This window comes from Camponotus vicinus, unplaced genomic scaffold (genome assembly GCF_025532165.1).
Source record: "Camponotus vicinus isolate PSW18456_S1 unplaced genomic scaffold, iyCamVici1.0 SCAF_6, whole genome shotgun sequence".
NCBI classification, from domain to species: domain Eukaryota; kingdom Metazoa; phylum Arthropoda; class Insecta; order Hymenoptera; family Formicidae; genus Camponotus; species Camponotus vicinus.
Genome location: NW_028141978.1, coordinates 15,458,863 through 15,484,456, shown reverse-complemented (window position 1 = coordinate 15,484,456; position 25,594 = coordinate 15,458,863). Strand labels below are relative to the sequence as shown.

General features: G+C 33.2%; 1 protein-coding gene across 1 annotated transcript; it reads right to left on the bottom strand.

The window, feature by feature from the left end:
- Nucleotides 1-1,101: 1,101 nt before the first annotated feature.
- On the bottom strand, nt 1,102-24,221 carry LOC145973330 (uncharacterized). The gene is made up of 6 exons (XM_083102609.1): nt 23,575-24,221; nt 23,426-23,467; nt 22,985-23,135; nt 22,733-22,869; nt 1,413-1,435; nt 1,102-1,346 (listed from the first exon to the last, which is right to left on the bottom strand). The coding sequence occupies exons 1-6, from the start codon at nt 24,219-24,221 to the stop codon at nt 1,102-1,104; spliced, it is 1,245 nt and encodes a 414-aa protein (XP_082958735.1).
- Between the last annotated feature and the right edge of the window lie 1,373 nt (nt 24,222-25,594).

Below are 25,594 nucleotides of genomic sequence, written 5' to 3'. Positions count from 1 at the left end.
ATATATTATATATATATATATATTATATATATATATTATATTATATTATTATTATTATATTATATTTATTTCCAGGACCATGTTATATTTTATTTCTTTTTTGTACCTGTCATGATATCATCCGTTATTCCACAGCCTTGTTTAACACCAGCAGCATTCTCCAATATAGATGCAACTAATGCCATAAATAAATGATCTTCTTTTTTGACACCATGCATGATCATGAGATAATCCATCTTTAAAGTATCTTTTATAAAAATCCCCATTAATGTATCTAAAATATTGCATATAATTAATGTTTTACGAGAATATAATAAAATAAATTTTTTTACATTATGTTATATGACATATAAAAGATATATATATATACATATATATATATATATACAATATATATATATATATATATATATATATATATACGTATATTCGCGCTACGTGCGTTATTTATTTCTGCAGCACACATATATATAAAATGCATTTTTTAGTCATGACTTTAAAAAGTGCCGATATAAAGAAAAGTGATTTTCCTGTTAGTGGCTCTGAAAAGTGTCGATATAAAGCGAATCAAGCGGTATTCCATCGTAAAATAATTAAAATGGCACTTTTCAGTGCTTATTTAAAAGCCAATGAAAAGTGCTAATTGGCATTGAAAAATGCCGTTTTTTTTATGTGTCTTCATATCAGGTCACTCCGCTTCTGCTTTTTCTTCTTTCTTCAACCTGTAATATTAGGAAAAACGTATATTGCAAGGTGTTGCTGAACAGGCTGAGTATTTCTGCACATACGCATGCGCAGAAAAATCCAGCCCGTCCAGCAACACTGTGCAATATACGTTTTTCCTGCAATACCTGTAACAGAGTTGAAAAAATAAATCGGTTATTAATATTGCAAAATGTAAATGATAAATTAGAAGATAAACACTGCTTAACAATGATATGTTCAAATTTTCTAACAAATTTATATATGTAAAATATATATATATATGAATTCTTTAAAAGAATGGAACTAATCATTGTCAATCGGTGAACAATATACGGGACTAAATGTTATATAAAATGTATGTTATAAAAGATATATGTATATTCCTACAAAACTGACCTAATTTTCTTCTGTTCCTTCTGATTGTGCTATCTCATCCTCGTCCTCGTGTTCGTTGTGTTCGTCGTGTTCGTCGTTCCACAGATCGTGTGCTCTTTTATTTTGATGGCCTCTTTGTGCACGATCTAAGTTGTTACGGACTTTATTTCTGTTTCTTTGTTTGGCTGTTCGCACAGCATCCCTCATATACATTTGGAATGTAGCCCGCATCGGCTTTTCAAAATTTTTATTTTCGCATACAGCATCTGCAAAACATTGTATTAAAATATCATTGATAACTTAAATTTAGTATCAGTATAATAATATCATACCGTAAATAGCTTTAATCAAGCGCCCAGCAAACACATTTTATAACTATGTTATAACGGTTACATAACTCAGTGTAACCGAATGTAACAAGTAATATTACAGGATTATAACATGTAATACTCTCATTCCTTGTAATTTCCCACTCAAGGAAGCAGCAGTGTTATATAATAGTTACACATTTAATTGTAACAGTTATGTAATGTAATATTATTGTTACATTAAGAATATAACTGTAATAAAATTAAGATATAACATTATTGCTATTGGTTTGACATTTATATAATTATTATATAAATGTTACATCATAATTTTCAAATGTTTTTGAATATACATGTAATATTTATATAACAACTATATAAATATCAAATTAGTAGCAATATTATGTTATATATTAATTTTGTTACAGTTATGTGTTTGTAATGTATCAATTTATATAATTGTTACAATTAAATGTACACACACACACACACCACGCATCTCTCAAGAAAAAAAACCCTAGTAACTCAACAATTTTATAAATTTCTTTTGTTGTAGAATCTGAATGTGAAAACATAGTGCACGATATCAATATAGCTTTTCTGTATGCATGTTTCAAAGAATGTACATTTTATAAGAAAGTTATGTTGACATCGTGCACTATGTTTACATTCATATTCTATACAACAAAAGAAATTTAAAAAATTGTTGTTATTACAATTTTTTCTTCTTGAGATGCGTGATATATATGTATATGTGTGTGTGTGTGTGCGTGTGTGTGCGCGCGCGCACGCACACACGCGCATATATACATTAAAACATAACAATCTTTTATTATAATTACTTTTCAAATTTCGATACTATACAAAATTATGCACATATATTAAGATTATTATAAATAAATCATTTAATTGGTCTATATATTAAACTTAATACATAATATTAATTTAATTTAATACATATCTTAAAATATAAAATCTTTTATATCCTTTATTATTTTTGAAAAGTAATTATAGTAAAAGATTGTATAGATAAAATATAGGTCGTAAATTATATTTGGATTTATAATTTTCATAGACAAAATAAAAAGCTTCTAAATACGTTATATTATTCTTATTATTATAATTGTGATGAAATGAAACAATTTTATGTGTGTACCCTAATGATGTGTCCACAAAAACATTATATCACAAAAATGATAATTATATATACAGGGCGATCCTGAAAAACGTTATGTCTTTAAAATGACGTATTCCTGACACCATTCTAAGACAATTTTTCCTTTACCAAAATTTGATTTGAAGCGTAGTTTTTGAATTATGAGCAAAAATAGTTAGTAAATCACGCGTCGGGTACAGAAGGCAGGCAGGAGCGGCGCGGCGTGCCGCGAGCGCGGGCGCAGCTGACCGCCCGACGGGTGATTATCACCGCATGAGTCGCTAACTATTTTATCTTATAACATAAAATTATGCTTTAAATAAAATTTTGGTAAAGAAGAAAATGTCTTAGAATTACGTCAGAAATACGTGTTCCTTAAAATAACGTTATTTTAATAATGAAAAGTTGTTCCGGATCGCCGGCCGTCCGACGTTGCAATCAGCTGATTGCTACACGCGATGTGTGTATGGCGGAGTGTGTGCGTAAGAGAGAGAGAGAGAAAGAGAGAGAGAGAGGGAGGGTAGGAGGGACAGACATTCATACACACGCACGCACTTTTTTCTCGCTCTCTTTCTCTCTTTTACGCAACACTCATACACTCTCTCATTCAGTCTCTCACTCACACTCTCTCGGTCACTCACTCACTCACTCACCTGCTTACTCACTTGCTCACTCACCTTGTAACAGCGTAGCGAATCTTCATGCTATGTATTGTTGTTATCTGCTGCACGGTTATGATTGCTAGAGATGCGCGACACATCGAAATTTTTTCGATTATTAATCGCACACTCGATTGACACAATACAGATTACACGATAACGAGTTTACTGCTTATTCACTCACTATTGATTTATCGATACCAAAAATTACTTTCAAAGAAACGCGAATGCAAACAACACATGACTCGACGCGAAGCGACGGACCGCGGAAACTGCGCGACCACAAGAGTTATGTTGCCAGAAACGCGACACGCGACATCTAACAAACGACTTGCGCGTGGCGCGTGATTGACGCGAGATAAGACGAACGATCGGCTAAAACCTTCGCATTGCGAATGCGGTAGAAAACATGAAATGTATAATGACATACTTAAAAAATTAATTATTTATTATAAATAATAACTATTTCTAATTATAATAAATAATTATTATTTATTATAATTAGAAATAGTTATTATTTATAATAAATAATTAATTTTTTAAGTATGTCATTATACGTTTCATGTTTTCTACCGCATTCGCAATGCGAAGGTTTTAGCCGATCGTTCGTCTTATCTCGCGTCAATCACGCGCCACGCGCAAGTCGTTTGTTAGATGTCGCGTGTCGCGTTTCTGGCAACATAACTCTTGTGGTCGCGCAGTCTCCGCGGTCCGTCGCTTCGCGTCGAGTCATGTGTTGTTTGCATTCGCGTTTCTTTGAAAGTAATTTTTGGTATCGATAAATCAATAGTGAGTGAATAAGCAGTAAACTCGTTATCGTGTAATCTGTATTGTGTCAATCGAGTGTGAGATTAATAATCGAAAAAATTTCGATGTGTCGCGCATCTCTAGCAATCATAACCGTGCAGCAGAAACAACAATACATAGCATGAAGATTCGCTACGCTGCTACAAGGTGAGTGAGCAAGTGAGTAAGCAGGTGAGTGAGTGAGTGACCGAGAGAGTGTGAGTGAGAGACTGAATGAGAGAGTGTATGAGTGTTGCATAAAAGAGAGAAAGAGAGCGAGAAAAAAGTGCGTGCGTGTGTATGAATGTCTGTCCCTCCTACCCTCCCTCTCTCTCTCTCTCTTTCTCTCTCTCTCTCTCTCTCTCTTACGCACACACTCCGCCATACATACATCGCGTGTAGCAATCAGCTGATTGCAACGTCGGACGGCCGGCGATCCGGAACAACTTTTCATTATTAAAATAACGTTATTTTAAGGAACACGTATTTCTGACGTAATTCTAAGACATTTTCTTCTTTACCAAAATTTTATTTAAAGCATAACTTTATGTTATAAGATAAAATAGTTAGCGACTCATGCGGTGATAATCACCCGTCGGGCGGTCAGCTGCGCCCGCGCTCGCGGCACGCCGCGCCGCTCCTGCCTGCCTTCTGTACCCGACGCGTGATTTACTAACTATTTTTGCTCATAATTCAAAAACTACGCTTCAAATCAAATTTTGGTAAAGGAAAAATTGTCTTAGAATGGTGTCAGGAATACGTCATTTTAAAGACATAACGTTTTTCAGGATCGCCCTGTATATATAAATATAACGAATTTTTCTGAACAAATGTAACATATATAATCCTTCTATATATATATATATAAACTATATATATATGTATATATATATATACATATATATATATATATATATATATATATATATATATACAGGGTGTCCCTGAACACTTTATTGTGCACTTGTTAAGGAGGTAGAGCGCAGTAAATTAAATAAAGAAATCCTATACCGTTTAACAATTTTTACAATAATAATAGAAATATTAATTATTAAAATCGGACGAATGAGAGAAGCGCTCGATCGCTCGAGCTATAGCACGGCCTACCGTGTCAGACATTGCCTGCCGACGTGCGGCGAGGGGAAGGACAGCGCGCCGCTACCCGTGGTTACCGTCATCGTCATTTTCACGTTTCGCGCGAAAGATGTAGATTATTACAGATTATTTTTTTTTCTTCCCGCGCTGCTCGTTGCTTAGCAAATCGGAACCATTCCGCAACGGTTATATCAAATTCGGCTTCAGTTAAACCTGAATGTACAGAGCATATGGTATCTGTAAAATAAGTTAAAACTTAATTAACAATATTAATGTGTGTGCGCGTATATAAAATAAAAATCACTTTAATAATTAAATAGTATCTATTAGAATAAAAAAAATGTACGTTTGTGTAATCTAAAAACTGAGAATTTAAGAAAATAGTTAAATATAATTTTAAAATATTTACCACGTATATTCTTAATAAATGTTAAATTACATATTTTATAATTTAATCGAACGCCTTTCCAGGAACAGTTCATAGCGCATTTATTGCTGATAATTCGTTCTAAAGCACGATGAATGCTATTTCGTGAAGTGTTGCCTCCAATTTTTAGAATCAATTTTTTCTGAAATTAACAATACGTTTATGTAAATAATATACAATAAAGACAATATCATATCAACTATATTAAATTCAGAAGGAAGTAGTTTGATATTTATTGAAAAGTGTATAAAGTGTCTGAAAGATTATAAGAATGGTTCTATATAAAAAATGAAAAAGTTCTATATAGAAAAAGAATGTAAATTACTTCTCTTTACTACTTTTTACTTCATTTTTTTCAAAAAGTAAACCGATTCTTATTCCATGGATAACTGCATTCACTGCAAAAGATTTGATGATTCTATAACTCAATCTATATTCATTTTTCTATATGGAACTTTTTTGGTATAAAAATGAAGTAAATGATAGACTATTTATTTCATTTTAATATCAATAATATAGATCTCCATACAGATTTGGAAATAGTTGCAAATAAACATAACTTACAAATTGCGATGCAGCAACTTCGTTTGATATGATTAAATTTTCGAATTCTTTTATGGATTCCACTGTTTGTAGTGGCAATAATGGTATTATCATTACCATATCATTTTCTGTCAATTCTGCATTATTACATTGACGGGATTCCAATTTATTTAATCTTTTCGAGACTCATTAGCTCAAAATTGGTAGTAACGTTTGCACGTTTGCATAACTTTATCTAAACCTGCTGCAATTAAAAAGAAACATATAGCACGTATACATATATTTTTATATATAATTATGCAAACATTATTTATAGTTGACACGCGCGCGCGCGCACACACACACACACACACACACACACAAAGCTAAACATTTATTCAAAACTGTATGCATATAATATAGGTAAATAATTTACTTTCTATCCGTTGTAGAATATTGTAAACATCTTGTACTTCTGAAATTTCTAAAATAGGGATACTGTCAATATCCATTGTAACGGACGATGAGAACTTATCAGGATATGGAGTTTTTTGAATTACTCTTTCATTAGAACTACATTTGTTGATATCTGCAAATTACAATTGTCTGTTTTAATATGTTTATACATTTATATTATTGAAGTTGTAAGGTATAAACTTACTTGTGCGTGATGATGAAATCTCAGTATCGGTATTTTTGGAAACAAAATTTAAATTTTTATCGGTACTGGAAGCATTGACAGATTGGCAGCAATTATCTATTTTCTGAGAATTGTATTCAGGCATAGGATTAATAAAAACAGGCGGACGACTAATACCTGCAAACAAAGTAAAATAACAATAAGAAAAATAACAAAAATTAAATAAGCATCTCAAATATTCAGTATATTATATAAATTTCAAATTCAAAGTAAATGTCAAAACTTACTATGTTTCAAGTATTTAATTGATTTTTTTGAAGTATTTTTTTCATTATCGTAATTTTCTTTATCATACACATTTCTTTCTTCATCATTCGAATCATCAGTATAATCCTTTTCATCGTGCTCCTGAGAAAAATAGTATTCATTTTTCTTTAACTTTCTTTGCCCTCGGCCACATTTTTCATCGTCAGTCGTAGTATAGTGAGCATCTGCAGCTGATTTTCGCGCCGATGCAAGTGACACTACCCAAATAATAATAACATCCGTAATAGTAATCATAATAATGTTAATTTGACATATAATATAAATAATATGCATTTACACGTTAAGAGATTAAATAAAATAATGAAAATATTGGAATTAAAATATAAAGTTTATAAAACTATAACTTACAACAATATTTTATCACTGTTATGTCAAATATTGACCATAACTTCTTATCCGGTTCAGCTCGATTTTCAATAAGCAAACTGATATTTTTTGTGTTAGGCCACCAACAAATGAAGCCATTATTTTCATCATTTTGATGAATCCAATTTGTTGGAATCTCTGAGAAGGATTCATCAATTGAGAATTGCACAACTGTATACAATTTTTGTTCGGACATTTTCTTTGAAAAAAAGAAAAATTATATATACAGGGTGTCCCATTCGCACACTACTCGTAACGTTCAGATTAAATCTAGAAAAGTCATCTCGTTTTGCTATTTTTAATGATTAACAAGAAATTAATTTTAAAAAATCGGCGAATTCGTGCGAGTAGAAGTGCACGGCGAGAAGACACCTCCTGCTGTAACCTGATACAAAGCGCACGGCGAAGCGATGGGAGGAGGCGCTTTACAAGGACAATAGTTATGTCTATGAGTTTGACGCTCCACTCGTATGTGTGTACACTGTCCGACAATAATTTGTTCCGTTTATATAGGATGTTACACAACCTATATAAACTCGCTAGGGGAATGGAACGAATTATTGTCGGGCAGTGTACATAGCTACTGTCCTTTGTAGAACGCTTTTCCTATCACTTCGTCGCGTGCTTTGTATCAGAATATAGCAGAAGGTCTCTTCTCGCTGCGCGCTTCTACTCGCACGGATTCGCCGATCTTTTTAAATTAATTTTTCGTTAATTATTGCGAAAATAGCAGAACGGATGACTTTTCTACTCGATTTAACTTGCTCTACCTGAACGTTACGGGTGGTGTGGGAATTATGGGACACTCTGTATATATATTTTACTCGTACACGGTGGTAATGTCTCAGCACAATATGAAGTTTATCATAAATTTTCGCAGAAAACCATAAATTTTTTATAATACAAGTTCGTAATTGTCAAATTTTTTATATAGTTAAAAATAAACTTTAAAGTTATAATAATTCACAGAAAAAAGCTATTAAATAATAAAATACTATGAAACTGGATAATTATTTTATAATAAACAGAAATAGAACAAATATAGAAATAAAAATAAGTAGGAGACTTGGACTATGTCAGTGGCTGATGAGAAGGTTTTACGGACTTTCGAACGAAAGGTATTAAGAAGAATATACGGGCCTATAAAAGAAAATAAAGGATGGAGAATAAGAACAAACAACGAAATAGAAGTAGCCCTAGAAGGAGAAGACATAGTCAGGTTTATAAAGTCACAGGCTGGCCTGGCTGGGACATGTAGAGCGAATGAACGAGGAGAGAATCCCCAAAAAACTCTTGCATACGAATGCGACAGGGAGGAGAAGACGCGGAAGACCGAGAAAGACATGGAAGAAGGATGTGGAGGAGGATTTGAGGATCATGAGGATTGCTGGATGGCGGGAGAGAGAGCGCAGAGCAAGGAGGAATGGAGAGACATCGTGAGGGAGGCCAAAGCCCACCTGGGGCTGTAGAGTCGTGGAACGAACGAATGAATAGATATAATATCCAAAACATTTATTCAACTTCAGCTAAAACCAGGCATACACAGCAACATATTAAAATCAAATCGAAAAAGCTGCAGATTATTCTTTAAAAAAACACACTTGCCTTTAACTTGGTAAAACCCATTAGAAAGAACATAAAACCATTGCAAAATAAGAATAAAAATCAAAATAAGAATAATTATGTGCATGCATGTAAAAGTGGAATTATAACAAATGTGTCTTGCAACTCAAGATGTTTTAATTTCAAACATTTTGTTTTTATGTTTGTTGCCGGCAATTTTTCAATGTTAAAAGGACTTGTTTCCGTAAAAATTTGTATACCTAGTAGTTCCTTAGAATCACATGGAATGCTAAAAAATGGTTCGGTAATTAAAATTCGCTTTACATTTATGTATGGAACATCATTACTATCGAAAATTATTTCTAAAATAAATGCCAAAGAATTGTCGGTTAACAAACAACAGTTTTCATTTTCTTTTGTAAAAATAGTGAAGCCATTGAACTCTAAATGAGATATAACATTAGTGTTTTGAAGTGTTTTTTTTTAAATGAACAATAGGATATGACTTTAAATAATATTTTTCAGATGGAAGTTGGTTTAATTCGAAAATTCTATTAGAATATTCCTCTAATGGTTTGCCACAATTTTTTATTCGCTTTTTAATTTTTTGCATGTGATTTTCAAATTTAAAACAACTAAAAGCGTCTAAACATCCAAGAGTTTTAACATCATTTGCAAGATGTTCTAAATTATGAACGTTATGTGAAAGATACTCGAGTCCAAAAGCATTTCTGTAGTGTGAAATAAACCAGATTATCAAGGAATGTGCAAAATCGTTAAGAACTAAACATCTTTTTGGATCTGCGAATATACGAATAGCTATAATTAATGATAAAAAATGATTATAATAGTCTTTAGACAAAAATTGCTTTAACAAAACTAAACCTAAATAAAGCAAAAAAAGGCGAACTTCCGTAGCTTTCCAACTATCAATATATAATAAACTTCTTGGCATTCTTGCAAATTCTTTAGTTATAAATTTTCTTGTGTCGAGTAGATGTTTATTAATGGAATCAATTGCAGCATTAGATAATCTTATACCTTTCTTGCCCCTGACATAAAATTGTAATAAACGTCTCGATCCTAAACAAACAAGATGCATGTAATCCAAAGGAATTTGTGAAATCATATCTATAGGAAGAATTTCTAGAATTGAATCACTTATATGATGCTCATCTTGACTACGAGTACGAAATGATTCGTTTGTTCTTAATGTACAATTAATTTCCGGAAAGACAACTCGATTACATACAAAATTACCTTCTTGCAAGCATTTTGAACATGAAAAATAACCTGTGTGACCTTTAGTACATGTGATTAATGATTTTGCAGGAGCATCGCATAATATTGCATTTAATATGATTTTACAATGGAAATTATTATCTAATAATACACCTTCTCGAAGAACAATTTGTGCTTCATTAACAAAAGGACGAAGAAAATCATTTACATTATTCGGTTTTGACATCCCGTGAAATACGCCAACTGCGAAAGGTTCGGTATAAAGATCGTTAATTTCAATTGATGTAAGAATAGGCCAAAATTGGCTACCTGAGCTTTTAGTTAAAGGTAAGCCATCGATATCAATATTTATTTTTACTTCACGAGGCATAATTTTACAATATTTTGATATAGAGCGTTTTATTCCCGAAGCTAATCCAAAATGAATGTATCTGCCACCACTAACAGAAGATATATTTCGGAAAGTATTACGTGGTGTTTTCATTAAAGTTCTACACGTTTCGGGTAAATCACTATGACCATGTTTCTGCAGAATTAGAAGAAGTTTATCTACAGTACCTTGAGGAATACAACATTCTGAAACTAAGATTTGCAAATCTTCTTGTAAACTTAAATTTTGTACATCTTGTACCGAGATTTCATTATTAAAATCGATTGATTTGGTAAAAAAATTAGATAATGAAGAATTATCTTGATCTGATGCAATAGGAATATCGAAAGTATTAGATGTTGAAGAACTATAATTATTCATTGATAGATTTGGGATATTATTAGATTCGGATGAATCGAAAATGTTATTACTAAGAAGGATATTAGTTTCATTTGAAAATGTCGTACTCTCTGAATTAGAGTTACAGATGATTTCTACATTAGAATTAGTTTTAAAATGTTTTTTGGGAACATTTGATGTAATTGTAATTTTATGTAATTGTGACATATCAAATGAAATTAATTGATTTTTACGCCTTTTTGATTGAAATGGTGATATGTTTTCGGCATATTAATAATTTATCGATTATTAAAATTAAAACAAATAATTATAATAAATTAAGTTGTAATTTAGTTGTTAGCAAGATAATAACAAAATATTAGGAAAAATAATCGAAGTATTAGTACTTAAAAAGTAAAATTTAGATAGAAAGAATATAAAAATGTATGTAAACAGACAAATATATAAAAAATGAGTATGGAAATGTTAAAAAAACAGTAAATTAAATACAACTTGAAAAATACTAACTATAAGAACTAAAATCTTATGCAAATATCAATAATGAAATAAAATAAGTAATAACTTTACGTACAAATCAATTAATTTGAAACAAAATAAATAGATAATAAAATGAAGTATATGCAAACTAAAATGAGCTCTCTTAAAATGAGCAGCTTTAAAAAGTTAGTATACACTTGACAATGACCTACTATACGATAAATATAAAAACCAAATAAAAATGTTTATATCTCGATGCTTCGAGGAAATTTTATAAATGATGAATAAAATATTATTTTACTGATTGAATCTAATGTTAATATAAAACATATACAAATATTGATAATTATAAAATAAAACAATATATATATATATATATATATACAGGGCGATCCCGAAAAACGTTCTGTCTGTAAAATGACGTATTCCTGACACCATTCTAAGACAATTTTTCCTTTACCAAAATTTGATTTGAAGCATAGTTTTTGAATTATGAGCAAAAATAGTTAGTAAATCACGCGTCGGGTACAGAAGGCAGGCAGGAGCGGCGCGGCGTGCCGCGAGCGCGGGCGCAGCTGACCGCCCGACGGGTGATTACCACCGCATGAGTCGCTAACTATTTTATCTTATAACATAAAATTATGCTTCAAATAAAATTTTGGTAAAGAAGAAAATGTCTTAGAATTACCTCAGAAATACCTGTGTGTTCCTTAAAATAACATTATTTTAATAATGAAGAGATGTTCCGGATCGCCAGCCGTCCGACGTTGCAATCAGCTGATTGCTACACGCGATGTGTGTATGGCGGAGTGTGTGCGTAAGAGAGAGAAAGAGAGAGAAAGAGAGAGAGAGAGAGAGAAAGAGAGAGAGAGGGAGAGAGAGAGGGTAGGAGGGACAGACATTCATACACACGCACGCACTTTTTTTCTCGCTCTCTTTCTCTCTTTTACGCAACACTCATACACTCTCTCATTCAGTCTCTCACTCACACTCTCTCGGTCACTCACTCACTCACTCACCTGCTTACTCACTTGCTCACTCACCTTGTTGTAGCGTAGCGAATCTTCATGCTATGTATTGTTGTTATCTGCTGCACGGTTATGATTGCTAGAGATGCGCGACACATCGAAATTTTTTCGATTATTAGTCTCACACTCGATTGGCACAATACAGATTACGCGATAACGAGTTTACTGTTTATTCACTCACTATTGATTTATCGATACCAAAAATTACTTTCAAAGAAACGCGAATGCAAACAGCACATGACTCGACGCGAAGCGACGGACCGCGGAGACTGCGCGACAGAGCTGCCAAGTCCGAGACGCAAGCAACGGGCAACACGTAGTGGAGGGGGTAACGGGCATGTACGTGTGAGCTCGGCGCTTCGGCTAGCTTCGGATAGTAGAAGAGGACAGAATACAGTTTTCTGTCTCCTTCCTACCAAACTGGCAACGAAAGACGGGCGACGCTGCTCGCGTCTCGATATCTCAATACGATAGCGTTAAACGTTTTTCTCGTTCAGCTTGTTATATTAGATATTTTTTATAACTGATAAATATATTATATATTTGCTAATTGTAAGAAAATATATATTATTCATATTAAAAAATCAAATCGTATAATTCTTAAAAATGAATATATGTATATATATATATATATATATATATTTGTTTATAAGAATTATGACATTTAATTTTTCATATGAAAAAATATATCGATATTTTCTTACAACTGATAAATGTATAATATATTTATCAGTTAAAAATATATTAAATATATTAAATATATTTAATAGATTAATATTTATCAGATAAAAAATACATTTATCGGTTAAAAAATGTGTATAATATAAAAAGCTGTAAGGAAAAAACATTTAATGCTGTCGCACGCATTGAGATATCGAGAAGCGAGCAGCGTCGCCTGTTTCCGGCTTGGTAGGAAGGAGACAGAAAACTGTATTCTGTCTTCGTCCTATCAAGCAGACAACGAAAGCGACGGGCGACGCGCGACGCGCGACGCGCGACGCTGCTCGCTCCTCGATATCTCGATATGCGCTCGATCGTTTTTCTCTTACAGCTTTCCTTTATGTTATAAATTTTTTACAATTAGTAAATATACATATATATACATATGTATATATAAATATATATATACATATACATATGTATATATAAATGTATATATGAAACGTAAAAATATATTGTAAAGCTATAATATTTAATATAAATATTTTTAATATAAATATTTGACTTTTTTTTTACATATATATACGTATATATTTAAAATAATAAAATAATAAAAATGAGTGGCGATTTTCCACACCACCCACGAGGTATCACCAATGGCGCGTTAGGTTTCTTTTACGTGGACCTTTGCCTGGAGCCCTATTGTACCACATTGTATTGTATTATATTATCTAGAAGGAAAAAAGGATAAAGAAAATATTTGGAAAGGAAAAAATAAATATTCCCTGAATTATTTTTTAATATTTATTTTCACAAAAAATATAATTAATAATAATAATAATTATTTATTATATTGCCTCCCCTGCCTCGGCCGCCTCCCCTGCCTCGGCCGCCTCCCCTGCCTCGGCCGCCTCCCCTGCCTCGGCCGCCTCCCCTGCTTCGGCCGTCTCTCCTGCCTCGGCCGCCTCCTCGGCCTCTTCTATTTGGGGCGCTTGCGCCGCCCCTGATGCCCGTGTTCCGCCAGGCGTACCAGAGGACACGGGATTTCCCGCCTCCTCTTTTTTTTGGTTTGTTTTCTGAAAAACAAAAAATAATAAATTATAACAAATAATTAATATATAATAAACATAATAAACATAATAAACATAAATAATAAATAAATTATAATAATGCATATATATACATATATATATATATATATATATATATATATACATATACATACGATCAAGCGTATATCGAGATATCAAAGAGCGAGCAGCGTCGCGCGTCGCGCGTCGCCCGTCGCCCGTCGCTTTCGTTGTCTGCTTGGTAAGAAGGAGATAGAAAACTGTATTCTGTCCTCTTCTACTATCCGAAGCTAGCCGAAGCGCCGAGCTCACACGTACGCTTACGCGTACATGCCCGTTACCCCCTCCACTACGTGTTGCCCGTTGCTTGCGTCTCGGACTTGGCAGCTCTGCTGCGCGACCACAAGAGTTATGTTGCCAGAAACGCGACACGCGACATCTAACAAACGACTTGCGCGTGGCGCGTGATTGACGCGAGATAAGACGAACGATCGGCTAAAACCTTCGCATTGCGAATGCGGTAGAAAACATGAAACGTATAATGACATACTTAAAAAATTAATTATTTATTATAAATAATAACTATTTTAATTATAATAAATAATTATTATTTTAAAAAGCATGTGTTATACGTTATTACGTTTTCGAAATTATTGCATTCACGATGCGAAGATTTAAGTCAATCGCAAGAATAATGTAATTAAAATTACATTTGGAAAAATTTATTTTTATTCTGCTGAAATATTCCAACGTGAAAATGTATTGGTCGCTCTGAAAAGAGCGGATTGACTAAAAAAAATTTTAAAGCAGATGCTCAAAATGCCCGCCATCCATCCTAATGCAAGCTCTCATGCGTTTTAATAAGTTTCTTTCGACGTTTTCCATTATTTCTTCGTCAATATTCCAAATAGCGAATCGTAATCTTGTCTCCAGATCTTCAATATCTTCGGGAAGCGTTTTATAAATTACTTCCTTGCAGTATCCCCATAAGAAAAAATCTAGAGGATTGAGATCCGGAGATCTTGCGGGCCAACGTATCGGGCCGTACCGACTCATCCAGCGTCCGGGAAAATTCTCGTTTAAGTAATTCGTAACGATCCTGGCGTTGTGTGGCCCAGCACCGTCTTATTGGAAGATAATATCGTTTCTTTCAAATAATGACACATCTTCTAAGAAATGTGGTAGATTTTCTGTTAATAAATCGACGTAGGTTCTTCCAGTTAAAATATCTGGAAGAATAACTGGACCAAGTATTTCAGTGCCCATTATTCCAGCCCATACATTAATCTTCCAACGAGTTTGAAAATTTCGAAATCGCGTGACTCTGGGATTTTCTTCGCTCCAAAAGTGCATATTATGCACATTAAAAATTCCTTCTTGTGTGAATAGCGATTCATCGCTGAATATCACACGAGAGGAATATCTGGGATCTCGATCGACGTTTCGCAGAAAATTTTCGCAAAACGTTCGTCTTGCAGGGTAATCTGCTGGTCGTAAATACTGCACGCGTGTATAATGAAACGCGTGTAACTTTTCTTCTTTTAATATTCTTTGTAATCTGTATTGTGTCAATCGAGTGTGAGACTAATAATCGAAAAAATTTCGATGTGTCGCGCATCTCTAGCAATCATAACCGTGCAGCAGATAACAACAATACATAGCATGAAGATTCGCTACGCTACTACAAGGTGAGTGAGCAAGTGAGTAAGCAGATGAGTGAGTGAGTGAGTGACCGAGAGAGTGTGAGTGAGAGACTGAATGAGAGAGTGTATGAGTGTTGCGTAAAAGAGAGAAAGAGAGCGAGAAAAAAAGTGCGTGCGTGTGTATGAATGTCTGTCCCTCCTACCCTCTCTCTCTCCCTCTCTCTCTCTTTCTCTCTCTCTTTCTCTCTCTTACGCACACACTCCGCCATACACACATCGCGTGTAGCAATCAGCTGATTGCAACGTCGGACGGCCGGCGATCCGGAACAACTTTTCATTATTAAAATAACGTTATTTTAAGGAACACGTATTTCTGACGTAATTCTAAGACATTTTCTTCTTTACCAAAAAAAATTTTATTTAAAGCATAATTTTATGTTATAAGATAAAATAGTTAGCGACTCATGCGGTGGTAATCACCCGTCGGGCGGCCAGCTGCTCCCGCGCTCGCGGCACGCCGCGCCGCTCCTGCCTGCCTTCTGTACCCGACGCGTGATTTACTAACTATTTTTGCTCATAATTCAAAAACTATGCTTCAAATCAAATTTTGGTAAAGGAAAAATTGTCTTAGAATGGTGTCAGGAATACGTCATTTTACAGACAGAACGTTTTTCGGAATCGCCCTGTATATATATATATATATATATATATATATATATATATATTGCGACGCTTTTTTTATCTTTAATTTTTCAATCCTCCTCAGGTGTTGGAGAGGAGGATGTAAAAGGGGGAGCGAAAACGCCGTCAAAAAAAAACACAAGGCGGATAGAGATACTCGCACTCGGAGGAACTAAGATGGAGGGTGTTCTCGCGCGAGCCGCGGCGAAGCGAAGGCCGTCTCGAGATCTCGAAGTTGGGCACCAGATACGGTCTTTCACGTATCAATTCGCAAAATCGTCAGAATAACGCGAAAAACGGTAGCCTGTTTCGCCACGGGCCGACTAGCTCACCTAACGGTAGAGGGGCAGGGTCCGTTGAAAAGGATATTGACTTATTTTATGCGAGGTTGTCGGTAATTGCAAAAATTGATAAACACAACGGAATTTAACACTCACGAAAAACGAACACTCAAATAAATTACGCGAATTTAATATAAAAGAAAATGTAACAAATTTATTCAAGAATAGAAATATAATAAAAATAAGAATATAAAGGAAAAAAAATAGTGAATCCCAGAAAGAAATAATAATGACAATAATTAGCAAATCAGAATTAACGAACTATAACTGCGGTTAACATAAATTCGAAAATTTGAAATAACGTACAACAGATACTTCTTCGACAGCGGTGATAACAATAACAATACGAGATCGAGATCATAAGAAAGCTGTGATATTTATCGTCCTCCAGGCCCGTTTTTATGGCCGGACTTTGCGAAACCGAACGGCGTTTCGAGATCGTAACGGAAATTTCGACAATCTCCTTAATGACTCAATTTTACCGATCTCTATGCATTATTCTTTCGCTCGCTCATTTAGTCGACAGCAATAGGTTCGAAAAGAGGCTTAACATTTGAGCGAGAACAATCCAGCAATCTGCGAAGACGAGAAATTGTCGCTCGCGACGAGCGCGTTCGATTCGATCAATACTCGATAGCCGTCGGACGCCGCTTCACTTCTTTTCGGCGTAACGTTTTTTATCTATGCGAAACCTTCGAATTTCGACACTTTCTTAATTCGCTGAAATTTATTGTACACCGCGACACACTCACACGTACGACAAATACCTCGCGATAAACGCAATTCATACAAGTACCGAGTGCGACGAAGACAGCACTACATTTGCCACGTCGCGATACGCACACGGTCACACACTCACATACACGCTAATTACTAACGAAAATTGCCCGAAGATCGATTGCGGGGACGTCTTACGCGGTTTCGACAACTCTTTTCGACAGCACGGATAGCGAATGCATTCCCCGCGATTTACCGCGCACGTGGTCGATATACGAGAGCCGGTCACTACGCGTTTTACGACACCCCGAATCCCGGAGAAAGACGAACGGTTCCTTATCAGTTACGGCCGACGTTACGATCGTCCTTGATGCCTCGGTCGCTTGTCTCCGGTCGCCCGAAATACACGAAAATCGCGAACTCGGTACAAAGCCCGAGCGACAACGAAACACGAAAATGGCGACGGCGACAGAGCGGCCGGTCCGCGAACAGAATCGCGTACGTGGCTTACAATTAGCGATGGGCAACCTCACCGATACTTTCTCCCGTGACCAGGGGATGATCCTCGGCTCGTCCTCTCAACTTGATCTCCTCGGCGACAACGACACGCTAAACGATAACGACAACGACAGAATCTCTCGAACACGACTATCTGTTGAGAGTGCCCGCACCAGAATGATTCTCTGGATCTCGCGATCCAGGGTCGATAGCGGCGTCAATCCTGCGCGCAGGGGTGTGCGGATTCGCGGCCAATAGCGCCGCGACACGCGAGGTATTACTGCGCCCCGCGACAACGCTGTATCGGGGGCCGTAACGGCCCCGATAATTTAAAATTCTGAATTTCGGCGACCCTGCTATTCGTGGTCTTCCGGAGGCAGGTCTTTCGTCCTCTGTCCTCGGAGGGTGGCGCCGATCCGGTCCGGTTATCCCGGTTCAAGACAACTGGTCCTTTGCCGCTTTTCCGCCTTTAATTGAAGGGGGCAAAATCCACCCGCGACTCTGCGCTGCCCTGTTCCTCCGGCGTCTTCTCCGTTCTCAAATCGGAGGCAGGAACTGTCGTGTCGGTTGTCGTATCAAGGATTCCTCTTGGGCCTTTTCCGGTTTCCTTCCGGCGGGTTGCCCGACGTAAAGAAAATGATACAAAAAAATAAATTAACAACAGCGCGAAATATACTAATGGCTCGTCTCTCCGGAGATTTCGATACGGCTCTCCCAATCTTTTTCTGGCGCGGCCGCTCGGCTCGCACCCCGTCAAGATTTCCGGGGCGGATGGACGCGCGTCGGGACGGCAACGTCACAATATATATATATATATATATATATATATATATATATATATATATATACAGGGTGAGTTTTAATGGTTGTGTCAATCTTTTTATCATGCGGGAGATTACCGATCGCAATTTTAACAAATTGATCGATACATAGATGTCAGTTAATTGGATCGACCGTATCGAAGGCCGAAATATAATGTATACAATTAAAGCAAGTTAAAAGCTGAAATTATATAGTATGGATTTATTATTATTGTTAAAGCTACGCACTTATTATTATTATTATTATTATTATTATTATTATTAAATATATATATTATTATATTTATTATTATTATTATTATATTATTATTATTATTATTATTATTATTATTATTAAGCTACGTATACATATATAATATATTAAAGCAGTAAGAATACATATTTAAAAATTCAGTTCAAATTTAACACTTTAACGTTTTATGTAAAACTTTATTTCAAATTCCGCATTTATTTTTATGATAAAAATTTTTAATATTGTTATACGCTAAAGGTATGTAGTATTTCTGCCTTCTTGAAATAAAATCACGCAATTGTTCCACAAGAAATACATTCTTATGAAACAATTGCGTAATTTTATTTTAAGAAGGAAGAAAATTTTTTGCTCCATATTTTTAGCATATAAAACAATAAAAATTTATCATAAAAATAAATGCGGAATTTGAAATAAGGTTTTACATAAAACGTTAAAGTGTTAAATTTGAATTGAATTTTTAAATATGTATTTCTTCCGCTTTAATATATCGAATACGTATAATAATAAATCCCTAATTTGATCACAGTAAAATAATAATAATAATAATAATAATAAATATAATAACATATATATTTAATAATAATAATAATAATAATAATAATAATAATAATAATAATAAATGCGTAGCTTTAATAATAATAATAAATCCACACTACATAATTTCAGCTTTTAACTTGCTTTAATTGTACACATTATATTTCGGCCTTCGATACAGTCGATTCAATTAACTGACATCTATGTATCAATCAATTTATTAAAATTGCGATCGGTAATCTCCCGTATGATAAAAAGATTGACACAACCATTAAAATTCACCCTGTATATATATACAGGGTGTCCTAGACCACCCGTACACCCCTTTTCTTTCAAAAACTAAGCATTTTAGAGAAAAATGTTTCAGACAAAAGTTGTTTGGTTTCGAGGGGGCCATAAGATGGTACCATTGGTTTGACCTTAAAGAGTCATTTGAAGGTCACGTGAAGGTCACTTCAATTTTTTTAAATGGAATACCCTATATATTTTTGCACATTCTTGTAGCTCATCTCGAGAGCTTTCCAAAACACTATAATTAAGTTAGTTTTCATTAAGTACTTTCCGAGTTATGAGGATTGAAGTAATTTCTTAATTTTACGTAAATCATAAAATATCTTGTAAAATATTCATTTTTCGATCATGTTACCTTAATACTTTTATGTACAAAATAATGAGAGGAATCAATTGGTGTAAAGAAAACATATAGTTGTTTCGAAGAAAAAATATGTAATTTATAATTAACAATTACATATTTTTTCTTAAAAATAACTGTGTTTCTTTTACATCAATTGATTCCTCTTATTATTTTGTACATAAAAATATTAAGGTAAGATAATCGAAAAATGAATATTTTACAAGATATTTTATGATTTACGTAAAATTAAGAAATTATTTCAAGCCTCATAACTCGGAAAGTACTTAATGAAAACTAACTTAATTATAGTGTTTTGGAAAGCTCTCGAGATGAGCTACAAGAATGTGCAAAAATATATAGGGTATTCCATTTAAAAAAATTGAAGTGACCTTCACGTGACCTTCAAATGACTCTTCAAGGTCAAACCAATGATACCATCTTATGGCCCCCTCGAAACCAAACAACTTTTGTCTGAAACATTTTTCTCTAAAATGCTTAGTTTTTGAAAGAAAAGGGGTGTACGGGTGGTCTAGGACACCCTGTATATATATATATATATATGTGTATATATATAAAGTTATTTTAAGCAAGTGAACTGACAACGTACTACAGAAAATATCGATTAAATGCAACAAATAATCAATTGATATAACAAAATGCAAATGAACTAACAATGTGTTGAGTAATTGAGAAATTAAATAAAAACTATTCAAAATCTAATATTATTTTATTACTATAAAATATTACTGTAAAAACTCTATTAAATAAAATATATCAAATCTATTCGTTGATAATAAAACAAACTAAAAACGTATAAAACTTTGCTAATTAAATTAAATGAGTGACAATGTAAATATTTATTTTTTATGAAGAAAATTTGCGAAAATTAACTAGCATATCTATTATAACCCATAAAAGTCTGCAATATTATGTTGTTTTCAATTAATAAATAATATTTATACTTCCCGGCTTTCTCAATATTGTGATTCGATAAAAATCAAAACTCCATACAGCATTCCACAATAATTCTGTACTTGATAAACAAACCGATGAGATAATAGCTCAGGCTTGAGACAATGTGGCAATCAATTATTACTTTTCTGTAATCTTTGAATTTCTGGAATCTTTTATAGGAGAGTTTAGTCTTTCTATAAGAAAAAGCATAGGAATGGCGAACATTAGTTACATAGATATATATACATCTTTTGATAAACACTTTAAATATACTTACAATCTTTGGCTTGTGTAAAGCGTTCTACAAAATTATTGTCTGTACAATTATTATCTTTGTCAGACAATTTGTTGCAGAGTTATTAAGATCAAAAATTCATACAGCACATTCAACACTCCACAATACAATTGTGTACTTAATGGAAGAAGAGTAAAAAAGATAACTCTGAACTAGTGCGCACTAGTTTTTTCTTCGAAAACGAACAAATCTATAGTCTTTTGTAAGAAAAAGTGTAAGAATGGAGAACATCAGTTATATCGATATATATACAACGCAGTCAGAGTCTTTTGATAAACACTTTAAATATACTTACCAGTCTTTGGCATGTGTAAAGCGTTTTCTAATTAATTGTCCGTACAATTATTATCGTTGTCAGACAATTTGTTGCAGAGAATTGAGACAAAGAGAACAAAAAAAGATCGCACCGAGAAAGAATTCAGCACACATACATATATTTCTGCGATATACGTTAAGAATACTCTGCTTGCTCTCGCAGAGTTCACTGCAGAGTATTAATAATTAAACACACAACGGTCAACGGACTCTGAGCATCAAATAATTCTTGATACAACCGATCACTTTTGGAATCGATCACCTTTGGAACACGAAGGCACAGCACAATGTGTATTGCGTTATTGCGTACTTACTTTTTGCCCGCTTTCCCGCCAACAATAATTCAACCCTGAATCGCATCTTATCTAGATAGGCAATCACGCGTTACCGCGATGTCAGCGCTATTGTAACACTGGTTTTTCGTTGTCGCGACATTATGCGTTTGGGAGGACGTGGGAAAAGCCGTGCGTATGTAAAAAGTCACGGAATTTAGCAGCATTGCACAAAATACGCAAATGAAGAAATATATATAACTATCTACGCATACATTATATAACAACAGTTAACAGATAATATGTAAATTTATATAATAAATATTATATAACAGCTGTTATTTTAATTTTTTACTCTAATATTATATAAATGTTATAATACATATTTACTAATATACTACTACTAATATAGCAACAGCAAACAGATGGTATATAAATTTATATAATAAATATATAATAGTTGTTATTTTAATTTTTTTATTCCAATGTTATATAATTGTTATAATATGTGTGTGCTAGTATATTATATAGCAACAGTAAACAGATGATATATAACAATTATATAATAAAGATATAATGCTGTTATTTTAATTTTTAACTCTAATGTTATATAACTGTTATATGTGTTTGCTGGGCGGGTATTAAATAATGGCCGTTGATTTTCACGACCAAACCAAGTGTATGAAGTCATTAAGCGATCTTGAAAAATCTCTTTTACGCATAAATGTATGCTCTCTTTGGCATTGAAGCCACCAATAAAAATCAAATAATTCACCTATTTAAAAAATATTGTTACATTTATATTTCTATTTATATATGTGTCTTTACGTCTAGTTTACTAAAGTTTATTATACATAAGTATATATGATAAACTTATTTGTTTTACATACCAATGTCATATATTCTTCATTATTAGCAGTTTCAAATTTTTCAACATCCGCTATTGATGATATTGGTAAAAATGCTGGCTTTTCAGGTGTATGCTTTCGGCTTCTATTGCTCGTCTGCTGTAATATCTTGTCCAATTTCTGATGTATCTTTCTGTAAAGATAATATAGATAAATAATTAGATTACATAATAAATATAAATAATATACACATAGGTCAGTATTCAGAATGCACTTACAAAGATATTAGCGTGTTGTTATTCAATAAAAGAATCTGTATTATGTAATACAGATTCTTCTATTGGATAACAACATGTTAACACTTTTGTGTGCGTTCTGAATACTGACTATAATACATCTAAATAGTATATCATGTTTAGATATAAAATAAATGATATTTAGTGTTTATATGTACATATATGTATAATGTGCTTCAAAACTTACTTAATTTCCGAAGCCAATTGATCCATTCTTCCATGTATTGCTCTGTGAATATTTATTTGCATATACAAGTATAAGTTAGGTATATTTAGTACAATGTATGTATATTTAGATATTTATAAAAATTTTTCTGCTTAATTCTATTATCGTACTCAATTTCCGGCTTAACATTGTAAAAATCTCCTGAAGTTTGTGATGATGGTGGTACAGAACTTAGACGATGACTGTCATTTGGCCAGATGTTGAAAGGCTGAAACTTAGGGTCATATAGTGTATTCAATCCACTACGAATATGTTGTGTATGAGTAGATGCATGTGGATCGTGTGTGAATGTTTGTGCTGTATTATAATTTTGTGATGCATAGTTTAATTGTTGTAAACTATTGTTAGAATGTGTTTGTGTCGTGTGATTGACATTTAACAGTTGTGTGTAAGTTATTGGTGCATGTGATGTGACACTGGGACTGAATGTTTGTGTGGTCTGAGTAAAAGGTTGTGTGCAAAATGAATGTGTTGTGTCATTGACATGTGGTGTATTACTGATATGTTCCTTATAATTGTTAATTGACGATTGTGTATAAGTAAGTGGTTGATTGGGATGAACATGCATAACTCTATTAGGAGAATCATTCTCTAATACTCCCCGTAACTCAGCGACATCGTCGTCTAATTGGCTGCTCTGTTGTTGCTCCATCGGTGTTTTTCTTCCTGAACTTCTTTCTACTTCCCTTTCCTCTGAAGATGTCGTTTGATATCGTCGCGGTTTATGGATGTTCTGACGTTTGGGACGATCCGTCATTTTTCCTATAAATATATACATATCATATAAACATAAACATACATACACACACCCCCATATATATATATATATATATATATATATACATATTTATAGCATTAATTACAACACCTCAAGGAAAGAAAATTGTTAATAAGTTATTTGTCCTACATTGGCGTTGCAATAATGTCCACTTAATATTATGTTAGCCAATGACAGAATGATTATAATCATTTTGTCATTGGCTAACATAATATTAAGTGGACATTATTGCAACGCCAATGTAGGACAAATGCAGAACAGAGATGACACGTAATGTATTATTCAGATTTCTATATATACTAGATAACCATTTAAATAGATATTTATTCATATGATAAAGATGTGAAATAAAGGCAATCATTTATAAATGGATAAAATAAAATATAATCATATTATTCTTATGGCAGCCGCGATTACGGAATGGTACATGACTTATTATATATTGGCAATTCTCTCTTCTTGAGGTGCTCTATTAATTATAAACAGAAATATATATATATATATATATATATATATATATATATATATATATATATACTGAAATATCAGTGTCAAAAAAGAAAAGTTAATTGAAGCAGTGTTCGAAAAAAACATTATATACAAAGAGATAGAATATTCGACAAAATCACTATATACAATTCTTAAAAAAATTATTTTGGATCGTATGGACTATTTTGTGAAAAAATAATTATATAAAATAGTAAATTAAATAAGAGAGAAAGTAAATTATAATATTTCGTATACTTACATATATATCGTTATATATTTTAAGAATAATTTCTACTTTAATAAGAGCAGAAATGTGATAACATCTAAAATGTTTTATGAAAATTTAATTACTATTGCTATTTTATTAAGCTAAACGAAAAAGATGATAAATATACTAACCTGTATTTAATTAATATACTAACTGTATTTAATCATCCTGGATTCTATTTCTTTTTTATAAATTATGGTCTGTATTCCGACGCTTACAAAGATGTTAGCGCGTTGTTATCCAATAGAAAAACTTGTTTTATATAATACAAACACTTCTGTTGGATAACAACGCGCTAACATCTTCGTAAGCGCGTTCTGAATACGGACCTATATCTACAGGAATAGCTAAATGCAACGTTATTATTTTATAAATCTGTATGTATAATCGCAGCAACTACATATTCGCTAATTTCGGGCTCATCTTCATCACTATTATCATTTATCGATAAACCACCCCAATAAGGCATTTTGTAACATTTGACACGAAATTGATTTAATTGAACACAAAAAACTTCATTACTTAATGCGGAACATTTAAATATTTGAACTTCTGTGGATAAAATACCAGCATCGTAGAATGAATCTATTTTTTT

Coding starts and splice junctions, on each gene's coding strand:
- LOC145973330 (XM_083102609.1), bottom strand. CDS start 24,221: ATGACGGATCGTCCCAAACGTCAGAACATCCATAAACCGCGACGATAT. Junction 23,468..23,574: donor AATGTTAAGCCGGAAATTGA/GTACGATAATAG, acceptor AAATATTCACAG/AGCAATACATGGAAGAATGG. Junction 23,136..23,425: donor CAATTGGCTTCGGAAATTAA/GTAAGTTTTGAA, acceptor TTATCTTTACAG/AAAGATACATCAGAAATTGG.